Genomic DNA, 18298 nt, shown 5'->3' on the forward strand with positions numbered 1-18298 from the left:
GAGTGCAAAGTTGGTGCAAGAATGGAAATGCACTTTCTTCTAATTTGATGCAAAATTTGTTATACATTCCTAGAGTCATCTGCCCCTAGTCTGAGCCTTTTTGAATACGAACATAAAAAAAGAGTAAAAGTAATGCGAAAAATAGAAGAAATCTTCACTGCCTGGAAGCTCACCGATTCGAATAACTCCGCAAACTAAATATATAGAACAGCGGCATTTCTATACACAAGCTGTTGGTAGTTTTGCAGCACAAAAAAGTAATGAACGAAAGAATACAAGCGAGACACTGCAACACTCAAACCGGCATCGGAACTGTTGGTGGTAGAGTTGACTGTGGTGTAACTCAAAATAATGACTTTTTCCCAAATAAATTTATTTAATAACCTAAATATATTAGAAGCGAAATGCATGCAGTAGCTCTGCGTCAACTTGGGGAACGACAATGTCAGCTGAACAAAACAACGCCACGGTACCGGCAATAACCAATGACCGGAAAAAGAACCTGCACAACCAGCTAGTACAGGAGTGTAAAAACGCATGAACAACTGGATAATGACGACCCTTGATCGAACCGGGAAACCTGCAATACTAGTCAGTCATCATTCGGAAGAGCACCCGGTTGATTCGTAAAAGGTAAGATAACAAATCATATAAATTAAACAGATTTTTATGTTAATTATACATAGTTTGTTCAAGTAAAAACTAACTCGATTTACTTCAATCACTGTCACTAGATCCGGAACTATAATTACAAAGTAACAATTTAGGTTTCTTCGCATCAACGGTTTCATTTGCCACAGCATCCTTTCGCTTAGGCATTAATGCCAACACAGACGATGCCGATGATGGCCGTTTGACGATTCCCAAACTTTTGGGTTCCAACTTTGCGCTGACGATTTTCATCTTTTTGGAACATTCACCCGTTGATGTTGAAGGCAAGGCTGGTCTGGTGAGGATAGCATCCCTTCGCTCTCGATCCTTTTCTGCAATAGATTTAGCCGAATGCAGCCTCATCAAGGCAGCCATCTTTCGATCCGAGTCACTCTCAGGAAGAAGCGAGATGTCCAGACTAGATTTAGCCAGTAAAGCCTTATCTCTGTCGTCTTGCTGCTTGATTTGTTTCTTGGTGGCCTGTAATAGATTATTTTGATTTTTCTGACAATAGAAATCTTTCCAAACCATACCCTGAACTCTGCCCTAAGTCGACTATTTGCCTCGAAGTTGTCCTTCCACACACTGGTATTTCTTTGGTAGAGCATTCCTAAAATAGGTTTCGCATCTTCTCCTGCTTTCACATCCTTTGCTCCATGCTCCAACTTGTACATAGCATCGTCAAAAAGCTTTTTCTGAACCTCCTTTGTTTCCGGTACAATCTGCTCATTTTGTGTTGGATCCCAGCGATTCTCTTGTCGTCGTGCTCCTGATACTATTACATAGTCTAAATTGGCCGGATCAGTCTTAATTTCAAAATGGTTATCGCAAAGATGACACTTCATCCGGAATTGGTAAACTGGTGTAGAATAGTACCTTGAATAGTTGGTCTCAGAACAATAAAATCTTGGATGTTTAAGACAAAAAAAAGATAACTTACATTCCTATTTTCGTTTTTTCCGCATTATACCGAACGCCCATACCGATGTGATTCTTGCAGCCATCGCACCAAATATTGTAGGGCATCTCGAAGCGGATAATGATGATACCCAGGTGGATTTTGCGGGCACGCTCCCTTAGAGCGTGTGTTCCCTGCCATTTGTTCAAGCTACCCACCTTCGGATCGTAGTCCGGCGGGTAGTAATGATTCTGACCCTTTCGTTCACCCATGGTTCAGCTGAAAATGAATGCAAGATTGGAACGGTTTATTTTGTAGCGTTGAGATACTATTTTTTAACACAATGTTTTATTGTAGGTCATTTCCAGGAATAGCCAACTCCTGGAATGTACCATTTTCTGAAATATCATTTTCCGGAATGTACTTTTTCTCGGTAATTATTCATACTATTGAAATCTGAAGTAAACATGGAATTTGAACTTTGAGAACATTTGCATTCATATTTTGACCTAAATTGTTTGATGTTTCGGACTTTTCGAAAAGTAGTTTATTTTATATGAATGTTATTATATTTAAATAACTAAAACTATTCAAATTTACTACATGATATATGAAATAAAATTGCGTGTTTATTTTATACATTTAGAATTAAAACCAAAGCCTGAATGTGTTCGAGAAATGGCCGGTCCTCTGCTTCGCGTGACTGAATCGTCTTGACCAATCGGGCTTCCTTTTATAATAATGTTTTGTTCACGTGAAGGTATCGCTTTCCCTCTGAAACAATCTAAGGTACTCGTCGGAAGTTACTCTTTCCTCTTAGTGGAATGTTTCCAGCAAATAATATTGCAGCCAATCTCAGAGAAGCCTGATTTGGCTGGTGATGGTGATGGAACACCGGAAGTCAATATTGAACCACACACAATAAAGCATGAAGTGATAACCACAGCCCCTTTGGCTATACAGAAAAGATGAGCAAATGCATTGCTTTTGATCGTGTATCTAGCCAAGATCGAGCGGCTAGGCGCTCCGTCAAATTTTATAGGGTGACCTAAATCATATCTCGTAGATCGTTCTCTGTCTGTGAAATTAGAAAGTAACGTGTCATATTACTTCATCAACTTGTCGGGTGCACCTCAAGGGACCAATCTTGGATCGTTGTTTTTTTTTATTCTTAAATGTTTGCTAATGTCCATAATATTGATCTCCATCCGATCGTTGAATTGTGTATAACAGTTGCCAGTGTTCGGTTGTGCCGTTCACCAAAAGGAACAAGTCAGCTCGTTGTTGTGAAGAGTCCTCTTGTACTGTGTATGTTCGACCATATACGGTGCCATTCAACGGAAACGAGCGCATTCTGCCACACGATTCTTGGTAACTTAATATTATAAATATAGAATCTATGAGTAAGATTCACCGTAGGGTTTTGCTGTATGTGAGGTAGAGTTGTGGGAGATTCTAACGGATTAGTTTTATGCTAGGAAGTTGGAGACTTAGCCGCCTGTCTCCTTTCGCCAGTTGTAGCATGGGTACGCGTGATAGTAGTCCGCGCCCCAAGAACGTCCGCATTGACGCAGTCAGCTTTGCTGTATGTACATTCAATGATGGCAAGATTGAAGCAATGTATCAAATCTTGGGGGTGTTTAGTAGTGTTACTTTTTGCAGAAGGGTTAGTGTGCTTAGAGAATGTAGCCATAAAAGGCGTGAAAATTTTCCCACCTCAGAGTCCCAGTTCAATCTAACCATAAGTGGAACTGAATTGGCGAACGTCAGGCCTAAAATTTCAGTGTCTGTTGTCTGCAGCCATGGCACGGTCAGCTGATTACCGTCAATGAGATCTATTGCTATCGTTTTGTTAGGCTTAATCTCACTCCTGAGACGCGAGAGAAACGATAGATGTCGTATATTCGCTCTATCTTTCGCTCGCATGTAGCGATTACGCTGATATCGTCGGCGTATGTCACGATCAGATCGTTCGCAGATATAGTGCGAAAGATAGCGACGATAAAGGATTGCCATGTGCTGACGATAAAGGATTGTCATGTGTAGTTGTAGTTGATTAGCGAGATAGGCGTATATGAGCGAGCGGAATCATCGGTATTTCTCTTCTTCACTAACACTAACACTTTTCTAGGTGCACTTGTTTTTATAGCAGTGAGAATTTCGGTAGTTGTAGTGTCTTCATTCGCTTCGTCGTTATCGGGTAGTACTCGATCGCAAACAAACTCTTCGTCTTCATCTTCCCGCGGTGCATCAACGGTGTACAGGTCTTTGAAAAGCTCAAACTGTGCTGCTCGATGTTTTCTGTTCGCTCCATAATTTTGTCTCTCTCGGTCCTGAGCGTCGTGATCGTCGTTCTTTTCTTTTTTCTCTCCAAGCTGGGACGGTTCACCGGAAACATGTGTCTCGTTGTGCGTGAACTCTCGCTGGTGTGTTAACATTTCAGCTTTTAGTCGACTGATGAACGCTAGCATTGTAGGGTCACTGTAGAATTTGTCGTACGCTAGCCGTAGTAGTGAAAATCGTCGTAGACTAATTTTAATTTCGACCGAAAAAATGATTTCATTTTAGGCTTAGCGTACGACGTCCACCAACCCATCGATGATGAAACATGTTGGCGCTGGTGAGTACAATGGTGCCATCGTATCCGGAATTCATGTGGGCGTAGGAACCAAAAACCACGGCCAGGTTCCCGTCCGAGGTAGTGAGACAGAGACGAGTGGTTATAGCTTTGTGATTCGTAAATGAGCAGACGTTCGTTGTCGCGTTTCTCAGATGCTCTCATAAACTGGACTGAACTGGAGATGATTGATCTACTACTACTCAAGCGCCTTCTAGTTCAGTTTGCATTATCGTCAACTGCGCTTACAAATCTTAAATCGTTTTCTCCAGCTTGTCGATAGTTTGGCTGTCATAAGCTGGTTTGGAGGCTTTCGAAGATTTAGGGATGAAGTTTCCACGGACTGAGCAGTTTTCGCAGTGGAACAGACACCCTTGAATGGTTGATATCTGTGTTTCACGGATCCTGACGCATGCAACGTGAAACCAAATCAGTCACCTGTCGCAGGAGATCCGTCAGATAGTTGCACTTCTCTTCGATTTTTTGGCCTTTCCTTTGGCAGGTGCAGTCTCACATCCGCAGGAACCACGTGTGTCTTCTTTCCCCATGGCTCTTTAAACTAGCATTAACACGCACGCACACGAAACAAAAGTTTACTTCAGGTTAAGGTTAGGGCAATTTATTCAATCACAGTAAAAAATACCCAATAAGTAAAATGTGGGAATTAACAAGCGAGTACAATAAAATCAAAATTCTGCCACTTATAATCACTTTAGGATTGACTTGGAGTGGATTTTCAAAGTAATGCATTGAATTTCGGAAATGTTTTGCAGGTCAAAGCTTGCGGTGATCTTCAGATTTTTTAAAAATTACATTAATAAATGAGTGCGTCCAATTCCGCTATTCGTGTTGCTAGTCGCTTTTGACTTGATTTCGTTTATATCACGCAAAAACGATGTGGCATTTAAATGTATGGAATATCAGGTGATATGGTATGCAATATCGCAGGATAACTTGATATCAGCGCTAATGTGAACAAAGTATTAACGATGCTAGGCTATATTGCTTATGTGAAAAAGCATTGCCTATGTTAGACAACATTGTGATTGTAGTGTACTTCCCCCGCTGTTGCATAGCACAAAGCTCACGCAATGTACCATCCTAAATATAGTGAAAAAAATTATGATCACGTTTTTACTATCTGAGTTACGCCCTTTTAAAGTTTCTTTCTAGCACGTACACGTTTCGATGTTTTATTCTTTTCGATCTTAGCGGTTGCAACCCTATTTTGCGTGTTGTTGTTTGAACATATGGAGGATTGGCCATAATTACAATAGCCATTTACCGATTTTTGGCATACTGCGCTATTAACCTTCATAGTATTGATTAAATAATTGAATAAACCATACCTTTATCGACAAAAGAGCACCAAAAAAACTTAACACTACTTGAACTTCGAGAAAAATCACCAGCTCTAACTTTATGTTTACGTTTTAAAACAATTTTATCTTTGCGATGTTTTCTTGTGTCTGAGTCTATGTCACTTTGACAGCATAGTGCAAAATATAAATTGCGCGTGCGTCCACTGTTTGCACGTACTCAAGATATCAGGAAATAGGTAAATTAATTTTAGCACTTGATTTAAAAAAATACTATGTTAAAATTTAAATATTTTTAAAACGATATGATTTTTTGAAAAATAATCTGCCGTGGTCGTAGCTTTCCCAATATACATACAATCTACAAGCATGTACGAGTTAATATTATATTCAGATAACCTGCATTTTGTCATCTTGATTTGAATTAGATTTTGGCCACGATCGCACACGGACACGTATTAAAACACACATCAAACCGCACACAGCAGTTTAATCATCACGCATCGTGGTAGTTTTTCTCTTCGCGATATAATCGGATAAAGTTTCATCAGATAATTGTGAGGGTGGAACGCTGGAAACAATGATTATCTACACGAATCATGGAAATCCTTTCGGCTTGAAACTACTGATTTGTGCAAACTTTGCTAAAAAGGATGTACAGGTGAAAACTGTATCTTTGAACGGTAAGTGGATGTAAAATTGTGCCGTCTACCTAAGTTGAGGAGCTTTTGATTAGGTTATCTTCCATATTTGGATATAAAGAAAGGTCAATTAAGTCAAAGCGTTGTTTTCTTTTCTAGATGCCGAACTGAAAGACATGAAGCATTTGCCCATCCTTCAGTTGCCGTCCGGGGTCCAGTTATTCTCCACGGATGCAGCAGCCAAGTATTTACTGCAAGGAGAAACACCGGTCGTTCAGCGGGACGAGTGGCTGGAGTGGTCAAGCACCCGGTTAGCTCCTGCTTTGACACATAACATGGCCGTTGGAAGTCGACAGGATCCAAACGCTAAGCCGATTCTGAACTCTTTGGTTAAGTTCCTAGATGATTGCTTAAGCAAGAATACGTTCTTAACGGGGGAGAAACTAACCTCGGCCGACATTTCCGTATGGAGCCTACTCGCTCCTGATGGTACGTTGAAGGGAGCGCATGACATTGACAACTTGTTGCGATGGTACCGAGCAATAAATGCAATGCCGGAAGTGAAGGCAGCTCTGGAGCAGCTTCCGCTAAAGGAGCTAAGTTTTGCTTCTTTGCAGCATTCCAATCGGTACGGAGGATTGCATCACATTGTGCTGGATCCGGTCATTATCGACTTTGAAGGGCAGGTCCTGGTGGATACTTCTGAAAACATTGCATCTACCGTGCAGAGGGAAGAAATGCAACTGGCCAAAGAATCGTTCGTGGATGTTGGCGAAAGGTTAGCAGAAGTAGAAGCTAAAACGGTACTGCCGGTGGCTGGACAGAAGAACAATTTGATCACTTCGGCGTTGCCGTATGTGAACAATGTTCCTCATTTGGGAAACATCATCGGATGCGTTTTATCGGCTGATATTTTTGCGAGATATTCGCGACTTTGCGGGTATAATACGCTGTACATTTGCGGGACAGATGAATATGGCACTGCCACGGAGACGAAGGCTTTGTCGGAAAATATGACACCTAAACAAATCTGTGACAAGTATTTCGAGATCCATAACTCGATCTATCGATGGTTCGGTATCGGATTTGATTACTTTGGTAGAACGACAACACCGGAGCAGACACAAATTGTGCAAGATATGTTCAAAGATCTGTACAACGCAGGATATATAGAGACTCGAGCTGTAGATCAGTTACTATGTCAAAAGTGTTCTCGCTATCTGGCGGATCGATTTGTCGAGGGTACCTGTCCCTATCCGGGCTGCGGTTATGAAGATGCTCGGGGCGATCAATGTGATGCTTGTGGAAAGTTGATCAATGCAATCGAACTGGTGCGACCACGTTGTAAAGTGTGCAACACTTCTCCGATCATCCGTCAATCGAGCCAATTTTTCCTGGATCTACCAAAAATCGAGCCAAAACTGCGTGAGTGGGTTGAACGTGTGGATCATGGTTGGACGAATAATGCCCGTGTGATCACTCAGGCATGGCTGAGAGAAGGCTTGAAATCACGATGCATTACTCGAGATCTGAAGTGGGGAATTCCGGTGCCGCTGGAAGGTTACGAAGATAAGGTATTCTACGTATGGTTTGATGCTCCAATCGGTTATATCTCAATGACCAGTCGATACAGTAAAGACTGGCGGCAATGGTGGCAACCGGATCAGGACAAGAAAGTCGATCTTTACCAGTTCATGGCAAAAGATAACGTTCCGTTCCACTCGGTAATGTTTCCAGCTTCTCTTATCGGAATAGACAAAGGTCATACACTTGTATCGCACATCATGGCCACCGAATATCTAAACTACGAAGATGGAAAATTTAGCAAAAGTCGCGGAATCGGTGTGTTTGGAAATGATGCCCAGGAAACGGGCATTCCAGCTGATGTTTGGCGTTTTTATTTGGGCGCATCACGTCCGGAAGGTCAGGATTCTTGCTTCAGCTGGAACGATCTGGCCGCTCGAAACAACAACGAATTGTTGAAGAATCTCGGTAATTTTGTCAACCGGGCGCTCGTGTTTTGCGAGAAGTTTTTCGACTCGACCGTGCCACCGATGGTGTTGAATGACGAAGACTACACCCTGCTGGCGTTAATCAATCGGGAACTGAAAGGTTACGTCAATCAGATGGAGCGAGCGAAGCTGCGGGATGGTATTCGGCATCTACTGACAATCTCCCGCTACGGTAACCAGTACATGCAATCGGAAGAGCCGTGGGTGTTAGTTAAAGGAACCGACGATCAGAAGACACGTGCTGGAACAGTCATCGGGTTGTGCGTCAACTTTGCTTGTGAGTATTAAAGTGTAAATTAATAATTTTGCGTTAGGACTTTTTAAACTATCATTTTCAAACCAATATCTGGTTATAAAAAAGTCATTACAAGACATCTAATAGCTCCCCTTTTCACTAGGTCTTCTTGCCACACTGATCTTCCCATTCATGCCGACAACTGCCCGCAATCTGTACACCCAACTGAACATCCCCTCTGGACACATCGACCCGGAAAAACCACAGATGCGGATTCTGCTACCAGCTGGACACAAGATCGGCAAACCAGCCGTTCTCTTCAACAAAATCGAACAGTCTAGAATCGATGAGTTAAAGAAAAAATATGCCGGAACACAGCAGCAATCAGTCGAGCCGAAACCAGCTGTGCCCAAAACCACACCTAGCAGCAAACTTTTCACCTCCCTAAAAGAAGCCCAGCACGCGGTGGATGAGCAGGCAGCCAAAGTACGCAAAATAAAGTCCAGCGGAACCGACAAGAGCGTCTGGCAACCGGAGGTCAACATCCTGCTCGAGCTGAAAAAACAGCTACTAACGCTGAGCCAGCCGAGAACATCGCAAAGCGCATCCTCGGTTTCTGATGATGTTCCAGCTTCGCCTGTTGTCCCTGTTGCTACTTCCGATGTTTGCAATATTAATACTTTAGAAGCGGAAATTGCCAAGCAAGGCGAGAAAGTGCGCACGCTGAAAGGCAACTCCGATAAATCGGTTTGGCAACCGGAGGTTAAAATTCTGTTGGAACTGAAGGAGAAACTAGCTAAACTAACTGGAGCCACGCCTGTAGCTCCTGCTGCAGGCAGCGGCAAGAAAAAGAGTAAGAAATAGATACATTGGTCAGATGTACACATAGATTCAAAGTTTCAGTTATTTAAACAATTTGGCTAATTCGTGGTGTTCCATTTTACCGTTCTATTCGAATAAAATTCAGCTATCATATACATTCACCAAGAGAAACCGTTCACAGTAGATGGCTGCATCTATTTATTTGTTCCGAAAATAATTAAAACAGACTAGTATGTTGGGGACTATCTAGTACTGCCTTCATCGCAACCTTTACGGGCTTGACCATACGCTTCGATGTGCGAGGCTACCGGAACGTTGAAGTGCCACTGTGTATGTGCGTTATTGAACGTGATGGCGCAGTTCTTGACGATGCCTTGAATTTTTCTTTCTTCTGCGATAGCTGGCGGTTGGCTCCGAGAAAGTTTGTGTCATTATCGGAGAAAACCTCCAGTGGGGCACCTCACCTGGTCACAAACCTCCTGAAGGCGATTACACAGGAGGTTGTTGAAAGACTTCGTGCTCTCCTCCGATGAACCGCCCGTATTGTAAGACAGGTGAACAAGCAAATCCACCTTTTCATCACACTTCGGCTAATTTGACTTCCAAAGGTCCCATATAGTGGACGCCAACTATTTTATTCTATTCTAACCCTTACACAGCCAGTATTGAAAAGCATCCTGGAAAACACTACAGTTATTCTATAGTGTTTTTCTTGTCAATATTTATATTTGAAGCATATTTTCATATGACGCAAATATTAAAACGGCCAGGCCTACTGTGCAGAGTTGGGTTTAAAGATGATTCAAAATTAAACGGCAATTAAATTATTCAAATAATGAATAATTTGATGAACGAATTTTTTCGAACATTAAGGGAGGAAGAAACGAGGACAACCGTACCAACCGTTTCCGTTTGAAGGGGATATGATAAATCGTTGGGAGTGACTTTGCTAAGAAGGTTATTGTCACTTCTTTGGTCCTTTGGGATGGGATGGGACAGAGGTAATTACACCTTGCCCTGGCTAATAAGCCTAGAATAAAGCGCCTTTACTCGCTCATTACTTTTATCTTTAAATTCTCGACAAACATATGATTAGGTTTATGATTAGGGCTCAACTGTCAAAATTCACTTCGGAGGACAATTCAGGACGAACCACTAATCGCCCAACACAATCGTTGACAGCAAACAAAAGAGAAAAGTTTTCTCTTTCGTTGACTGCTATGCATCGTGCTTGGGTAATAACGGTTCCCTCCGAACGTCCCGTGAAAGTGAATTCCTGTGGGATTTTTCAATCAGACACGCACAATCGTACGGAATTCGGCGGAAAATCAGAATAAACGTATTACACACGCGGTACAGTTAAGACTCGGCTTTTATTCTTATGCTTTTGTTCAGAGTGATACAGGAAGTAGAAAAAAGAGATACATGAAAGAGAAAATACACTGTTATGCGCAAATGATAAGATTAACTCTAAAGCTTATAGAAGCCGTGTTGCTAGTATCGCTACACTCCTCCTCAACACTGGCTTCCTAATTCTCCAGGCCACTCAATCGTCGAAGTTGTTCAACTCGTATACGTGCCACTGGCTTGGTGAGCAGATCAGCAACCATTTGTTCTGATGGGCAGTACACGTACTTGATAGCTCCAGTTGTATTCAAATCCTTGACGAAATTGTACTTCGTATCGATGTGCTTCGTCCGGTTGCTAAATTTTTCCGACTGTATCATTTTTAAACAAGATTGGTTATCCTCATACAGCTGAACCGTGTGAACGTCCTCACCCAAATCACGTAAAAGTCGCTGAAGCCAAATCGCTTCTTGCGATGCCTCAGACAAGGCTACGAATTCGGCCTCCGCTGTGGATAAGGATACACAGGTCTGTTTGCGGCACGCCCATGATATTGTACCGCCACAAAACTTGAACAGAAATCCACTGTTTGATTTGCGATCCATTCGACATTCAGCCCAATCAGCGTCAGCATGACCTACCAGTCCAGATTTATCTTCACGACGACTCAGTCGAAGTTTTAGATTGATCGACCCCTTAAGATAACGCACAATTCTTCGCAATTCAGTCCAGTCTCGCTGTGTAAGATTTGAAAGTTTTCGGCTAAGAATCGACACAGGAGCTGCTATATCAGGTCGGCTATTCACTGCAACAAACAGCAACTTCCCCACTAACCGTTGATATTCCGAGTTATCTGCAAGAGGTTTAGCTTCGGTGTCCTGTTTGAAATAACCAACATCAATGGGAATCTTAGATGATTTGGAATCGTATAAGCCAGCTGACATAATGATATCCGCTATGTACTTTTGCTGCGAGATGTGGAAATCACCGAAACTATCGCGTTCTACTTCTAACCAAAATATAACAGCGTTTATCCTTCACCATTTTGCTATACGAACACGGATCCGCGTTGCTTCTCTTGAAACCGCCACCTTCAAGTACATGATGAAGTTTTATGTTCCACGAACGAGCACTTTGCTTTCATCCGTATATGCTACGTTTCAAACGGCAGACCTTGCGTTCAGCACCCTTGACGGCAAACCCCGGAGGCTGACGCATTAACAACTCCTCCTCAAGGTCGCCGTTTAGAAATGCAGTCTTAATGTCATACTGTTTAACGACCATTCCTCGCTTCGTTCCATATTGCTGGTTGTAGCCTTGCGCTACGAGCCTGGCCTTGAATCCGGCAATCTTCTCGTCCGCAGTGCGCTTGAGTTTAAATATCCACTTGCACCCCAATATTCGCTTTCCTTGTGGGGCATCGACCAACTCCCAGGCATCACAGCTACTAATCGATTCGAGTTCATCCAGCATCGCTTTCTTCCAGTTTGCACTATCCGCACCTGACAGCGCTTCCTTTAGTGTTCGGAACTCCTGCTGAACTGCAACTTCCGCCGAACAAGCATACCGAGTTGGTAATTGACCCTTGGTTGTCCTGGTTGACCTTCTCAGTATATCTTCATCATTAGCAGTCGTCGCATCCTCCCAAACGTCTGGTTCTTCTGGCTCTACCACAGCTTCTTCATTTTGCTCAATCACAGCTGGAATCTCTGCCGCAGTTTTCGATAAGGGTACAACAACTTTGCTACATGGGAACTGATCTTCTGCTTCAGACACAAAACTATTCAAAAATTTCACATTCTGACTAATCGTGATCCTTCCAGTCGAAACGTCGATCAGACGATATGCTTTTGAAACCTCGCTAAAGCCCATAAACTTAAGCTTTCTCGCTTTGTCGTCTAGCTTGCCCCTTTTTTCTTGCGGAATGTAGCAGTACACGTCAACGCCAAATGGATGCACGTGACTGAGATTCGGCTTTACTCCATGCCAACGTTCATACGGCGTTACTGGAATTGTACGAGAACGAAGACGATTTTGAAGATAGTTTGCTGTTACTATGGCTTCACCCCAGAACCGGTCATCAAGCCCTGCCTGAATCAACATGCAACGGGTCATTTCTACAAGATACCGGTTTTTACGCTCCGCAATACCATTTTGTTGAGGAGAATACGGTGCGGTGAACTGACCAATTATGCCATTCTGCTTCAAAAATTGACGAAAATCTTCCCCAGTGTACTCTCCACCGTTATCCGAGCGAAGTATCTTAGGCCTCCTACTAAACTTTGTAGTAATCATCTCAACATACTCGCGCAGTTTCTCCAGTGTCTCCGATTTTCGCTTCAGAATATAGACAACTGTATACTTGCTAAAGTCATCCACAAACGTAAGAAAATAGCGCCTCCCGCTCAACGTTGCTGTACGCATAGGTCCGCAAATATCCGTGTAGATCAGATCCAAAACGCCCGACGATTTGCTGTTGGACGCTTTTGGGAACGGCACTCGGTGCATTTTTCCACGAATACACACTTCACACTCTTCCGAACAGTTGCATTCTTTAATCTTCATACCCGATACTATTAATGGGAGCTTCTTTAGTGCGTCACTGTCTCTATGTCCAAGTTTGCGGTGCCATTCATGAATGCACTCGGCGGTCTCGGTCACCAGCGATACCGTTTCATTCAGCAATTTCATTACGAATAAATTATTCCAAAGTTCGGCCACTGCACCAACTGTCCCGTTTCGGCTGATAGTCGCACCATTTGCATCAAAGTTCACCTTGTACCCTTTGCTTACTAACCGCTTCACTGAGAGTAAGTTTGCTTTCATTTCAGGCACCAGCAACACATTATCTACTGTGATCACACAACCTTTGTTCACATTGTCAACAGCAATCAATTTCCCGGAACCTCTTCCTACGGATCTTACTTTCATTCCGTTAGCGACACTCACATCTTCTCTGACACTGCTATCAAACGATCCAAAAAAATCACGACTGTTCGCAATATGGCACGTCGCACCGGAATCTAGAATCCAAACACCCGGTACTATATCACCGGCTGCAAACGCCCAGTCGATCTGCACAGCACTGTTAGCCTTATTATCAACTTTTTCATCCTTGGGTAAATTTTTCTTCTTGTTTTCCTTCCACTTCTTCCACTTATCACAGCTCGCTTTCTTATGGCCCGGCTTTTTGCAAAAATAGCACAAAACTTCCCTACCGGCTGCAATATGCAAAGCTGCAAGTGCATTTTTATCTCCGTCCGTTCGATTTGCCTTCTTCAACCACTCGTCGATTAATTTGCCTTTTACGAGATCTAAGGTTAAATCTGCGTCCGGCCTCGCTTCTAAAGCTGTCACTAGAGTCTCGTACTCTTCTGGCAGGCTACTAAACAAAATGGCCACCAACCACTGATCGTCTAAAACGGCATTTGTTTGCAAGCCGTTTAATTTTTCCACCAAATCCGTCAGCGTTACAATGTGTGCCTCCATATCACCGTTATGTTCCAACCGGAGACGGCAAATCTTTCGCATGAGAGAAACTTTTGTGCTGAGGGTCCTTTTCACATAAACTTTTTCTAGGTTTTCCCATGCTTCTTTAGCATTTTCCGCTTTTCTTATGTGGATCAATTGACTGTCCTCGACCGCTAATCCGACAGTTGCCATAGCTTGCTGATTTTTCGTCTCCCACGCCACGGTAACCGGTACTGGCTGCACACGATCGATAGCCTCCCAACACCCGTCTTTAATCAGGAGTAGCTTCATTTTGAAGCTCCAGTTTTCATAGTTGGAAGCATTCAATTTCGTGAAAGACACCAGTTTTTCGCTCATCTTGGTAGATGAAAAAAATTAACCGCGCAAAACGAACAATTTCCGAATAAGCCACCAATTTCCGAATAAATACTCGCGACTTCAGTGCGCTGGGCCCATAACCTGTGGGATTTTTCAATCAGACACGCACAATCGTACGGAATTCGGCGGAAAATCAGAATAAACGTATTACACACGCGGTACAGTTAAGACTCGGCTTTTATTCTTATGCTTTTGTTCAGAGTGATACAGGAAGTAGAAAAAAGAGATACATGAAAGAGAAAATACACTGTTATGCGCAAATGATAAGATTAACTCTAAAGCTTATAGAAGCCGTGTTGCTAGTATCGCTACAATTCCGACATTCAGCCTTTGAGCCTCAATAAGATATTTGTCGAGTTTTGAGCTATTAAATTATTATTTTTATATTATTAGCAAAACAAGAAAAAGCGCCTTCTTTGGCATTCCAAGATCTCCGTCCTGATGCTCTCCACTATGAGAAATGTCATCAAAATACATGATGTTATCCACACTATATTTTTTCCTGACTTCATATTTCACACAATCACTAACACAGATGGTGCGTAGAGGTTTCAACTGGTAGACATACTCCGTGATCTTTATAAACACACTAAGAACCTACACCTGACGCACAGAAACATTTAATGACATTTTGAAATCAAAAACACAGCATTGATGCGGCTTCTATCCCAACTGCCGGGGAGAGACTCCGCACGACGACTTTTGTCACTACAGATGATCGTGCTCGTGATTAGAATGCCCTCCAAACGGTCCTAACAATTCAACCGATACTTGATTTACCAGAAGGAAATTGCACAATTGAAATTTTATCCTCTCTTGAGAGATAGTTAATCATGAATCAAAGACCCTGTATAGTGATATTTGAATAATTAAATACAACCAGAACGAGCTCACCGATAATACATCTTGTTCCAAGAATATAAAGCGACATCCTCCTCCAATCTATGCGTGAGCCAGTTTCAGGGCATATCATCCCCCTCTTTTTCATCGGGAACTGCAGAGATGCTTCGGTCATAACCACTTTCAGAATTAAACATCCGGGCCGGCCGATCTTTTGGAGCTGACAGAAACTGACGTAGAATTGGATACGGCCATAACGGTTCCATCCATACTGCTGTTACAAGCGAATTCTCCGGAAGTATGCCATTATTAGAGTTGTGTACTGCAGTCACACCTGGCCTTGAGTTGGCGACTCAACTACAGAGACGGATCAGTATCCATGACCGAAAAACGAATCCGGATCAGCAAAGTATGTTCCGCTAGGCGTTTTGCTTCTACTATAAAAACGTTTTTGTAAATTTTTGTAAACGCAATTAAAAACTGTCAAGCGAGAAAAAAAAACGCGCTCGATCAAGCGCACCGCCTACTCTCCTTCAGTCGATTGTTCAGGTCAGGTGTGAAACTTCAAAGGTCCCATGTAGTGGACGTCAACGTACATAAACGGCCGAACGAATGGGGTCGGGCGTTCCTTGGGAAATGGTGCCATTAGCAGCGGCACTGGATCAGCTTTCTGCACTGAGCGTCCGAAGTTTCGGTATGTAGAACTTCTGTCGTAGTTCGTTGTACACCGTGTCTCCGTTGGTGGTAGTAATTCATCAGAAGAATGCTTATACGATGTTCTTTAGGCAATATTACGGGATACTTTGCCGCGTATGGCATATTTCCATTCCGACTTCGTCCCCGGATGACTCCGTGCTCATCGAAAAATGGAAGCAGAGAACGTCTTCACTGTACGCGTGCGCTTGTGCCTGACGCCAAGGGGTTTCCTCTGCCTTCACGATCGTCTTGACTTTGATGTTTACTACTCCCAATCTGCTTCCAGCTTCTTATCGCCCGATGAACGTAGGCCATCGTTCGAACTAAACGATTCCACCTTGAAAAGCGTTCGACGTCTATAATCCCTCCGACGTCAAGTAAATGTTTAGCTACCATTCGTATTTCTTCGATTGATGCATCTACTTCATCTACCTTGTTTGGTTGCTTTGGCCACTGCTCTTTCGGATTTCTTAGGAACCCATCTTGAAGCCAGTGACTCTGGGTCGAACGATGGTCCTGTTTATCGCCTTGGTGGCATCATCGGCCACGATGAACTTCGTAGGTACGTGGTACCACTCATCTGCGCTGATGATTGAGGGAACTTCGTCGACTCGGAATGAGACGAATTGATAATATCGGCGACTGTTCGTGTGAAGCCACGCAAGAACTCTACTGGAGTCTGTCCACAGGTGGCGTTTATGTATGTTGAGAGCAGTGGCGTAGCCAGGGGGGGGGGGGGGGTTGGGGGTTAAAACCCCCCCAAACCAAAATTAATTGGATTGAAAAAAAATAATTGATACTGATGAATTTAATTTAATATTCCACAAAATATTTTTGGAAAAATATTCTCTGATCACTACATTGAGAACTGTGTTTAAAGCGTCATCAGAACTTTTGGAAAATTGTGGGAAGGGGATCTTGTAACTTATCTCTTAGCCAAAATCCCATAGTTGTCAAATTACTTCAATGTAAAATAAAATAACTGTCTGAATTATTATGAGCTCATTTTTGGAAAGATGCTTCAAAATATGGATTAGAGACAATTTTTCGAATGGGAATCTAAATTTGAATAGGTTGATTGCATATAAAACATAAGCTTGTTTACCGAAAACTTGCATACATTTCAACATTTGCTGAAAATGTATTTTTTTAGATTGTGTAGAGTTTAGACAACAATTCAATATAGTTAACAACAAGAATAACATTTCAGAAACTAGTAGAAATCTGATGTAATTTTGTCTCTAGCAGGTCAGGATCGGTTTTATGAGCATTGGATTTTTGTTGTATTATCAACTATATGAATAGCCTCTTAGCAGGATGCAATGAATGGCGTACTAAAATTTTGTGTGCTACGTACTAGTACTGCAAGTTGTGAGGTTGACTAATGAAGAAAAGTAAAATTAATGCTCGATAATTTTTTAACGGTCACGATCACATTCATTCGAAACTGCCAAATTTCGATGTTAAGTAACATTGAAGAATTTCAAAACGTAAAACTGTTCATCTGCTGATAGAATAATTTTGACGGTTAATCCTCCTAGAAGTTATTATAGAGAAGAATTACTCTTCAAGCAAATTTGAGTCGAGACTTAATGTCTCCAGCAAAGTTTTCGAAAGTGCTATTTCAAACAACTTTGTCAAAGACATAAATATCCCACATATTCAGAATATCGAGATATAGTAGTAGAAAACCTTTACAACAAGCTATTCTGAAATTACTGTATTTGATAAATCACTTCTGCGGTAATTAAATAATAAATTCACATTGCTTTCAAGGTGCCTTTGAAGCTTACAAAAAATAAGGGAACTGGATTTAAAACAAATAATTCCCAGGGATTAAAAGGACTCAAAAACACAAAGAGTGATTCCATTTTCAGGAGCTAGCATCAATTCGGCGCTGGCGTAGTCCGCCCACCAAGTTAGTGTCGGATTCTGATGAGATGAAGTCGAAACCCAAGTTTCCATCCATAATTTAGTTATAGGTTTTGTGTTCTCAACTCGCAATGATTGTTTCAAACAATTTTATCTGTAGCGCAGAAAAAATAGTTTTCACCTAAATTTTTCTTCACTAAGGAGAAATATAGTAGGCCCAGTCCATTTAAATCCCTATATGTTGAATTCATGTAGCTTTCATATTTTCAACAAAATTGTTTGAAATGACATTATCAAAAACTTTGCTAAAGGCACCATGTCTCTTAATATTTTTGAAAAATTAATTCACCATAATTACCTCTATGAGAATCAATCACTAAAATTTCTATATCAAAGCAGGCGCTGTTTTTTGTTGATAACTTCCCGAAGTTGCCAAACCTTCAAAGTCTAGGATTATTATATTAGGTGATCTTGAACGTTGAAAAATTTTTAGATCATT

The 18298-nt window shown here is 42.1% G+C and overlaps 2 protein-coding genes across 2 annotated transcripts; one reads left to right on the top strand and one right to left on the bottom strand.

The window, feature by feature from the left end:
- Positions 1 to 691: 691 nt before the first annotated feature.
- Positions 692 to 5646, bottom strand: LOC131679242 (coiled-coil domain-containing protein 130 homolog). The gene is made up of 4 exons (XM_058959921.1): positions 5516 to 5646; positions 1592 to 1828; positions 1185 to 1527; positions 692 to 1131 (listed from the first exon to the last, which is right to left on the bottom strand). Exons 2-4 carry the CDS (start codon positions 1819 to 1821, stop codon positions 718 to 720), a joined length of 987 nt encoding a protein of 328 aa, XP_058815904.1. The 5' UTR covers positions 1822 to 1828; positions 5516 to 5646; the 3' UTR covers positions 692 to 717.
- Positions 5624 to 9366, top strand: LOC131679241 (methionine--tRNA ligase, cytoplasmic). The gene is made up of 4 exons (XM_058959920.1): positions 5624 to 5724; positions 5914 to 6168; positions 6286 to 8415; positions 8537 to 9366. The coding sequence occupies exons 2-4, from the start codon at positions 6066 to 6068 to the stop codon at positions 9235 to 9237; spliced, it is 2934 nt and encodes a 977-aa protein (XP_058815903.1). The 5' UTR covers positions 5624 to 5724; positions 5914 to 6065; the 3' UTR covers positions 9238 to 9366.
- Positions 9367 to 18298: the final 8932 nt, after the last annotated feature.

Source organism: Topomyia yanbarensis, chromosome 2, assembly GCF_030247195.1.
Source record: "Topomyia yanbarensis strain Yona2022 chromosome 2, ASM3024719v1, whole genome shotgun sequence".
Classification (NCBI taxonomy): domain Eukaryota; kingdom Metazoa; phylum Arthropoda; class Insecta; order Diptera; family Culicidae; genus Topomyia; species Topomyia yanbarensis.

Coding starts and splice junctions, on each gene's coding strand:
- LOC131679242 (XM_058959921.1), bottom strand. CDS start 1,821: ATGGGTGAACGAAAGGGTCAGAATCATTACTACCCGCCGGACTACGAT. Junction 1,528..1,591: donor GAAAAAACGAAAATAGGAAT/GTAAGTTATCTT, acceptor CAACTATTCAAG/GTACTATTCTACACCAGTTT. Junction 1,132..1,184: donor GACTTAGGGCAGAGTTCAGG/GTATGGTTTGGA, acceptor AATCTATTACAG/GCCACCAAGAAACAAATCAA.
- LOC131679241 (XM_058959920.1), top strand. CDS start 6,066: ATGATTATCTACACGAATCATGGAAATCCTTTCGGCTTGAAACTACTG. Junction 6,169..6,285: donor GAAAACTGTATCTTTGAACG/GTAAGTGGATGT, acceptor TTTCTTTTCTAG/ATGCCGAACTGAAAGACATG. Junction 8,416..8,536: donor GTTGTGCGTCAACTTTGCTT/GTGAGTATTAAA, acceptor CCTTTTCACTAG/GTCTTCTTGCCACACTGATC.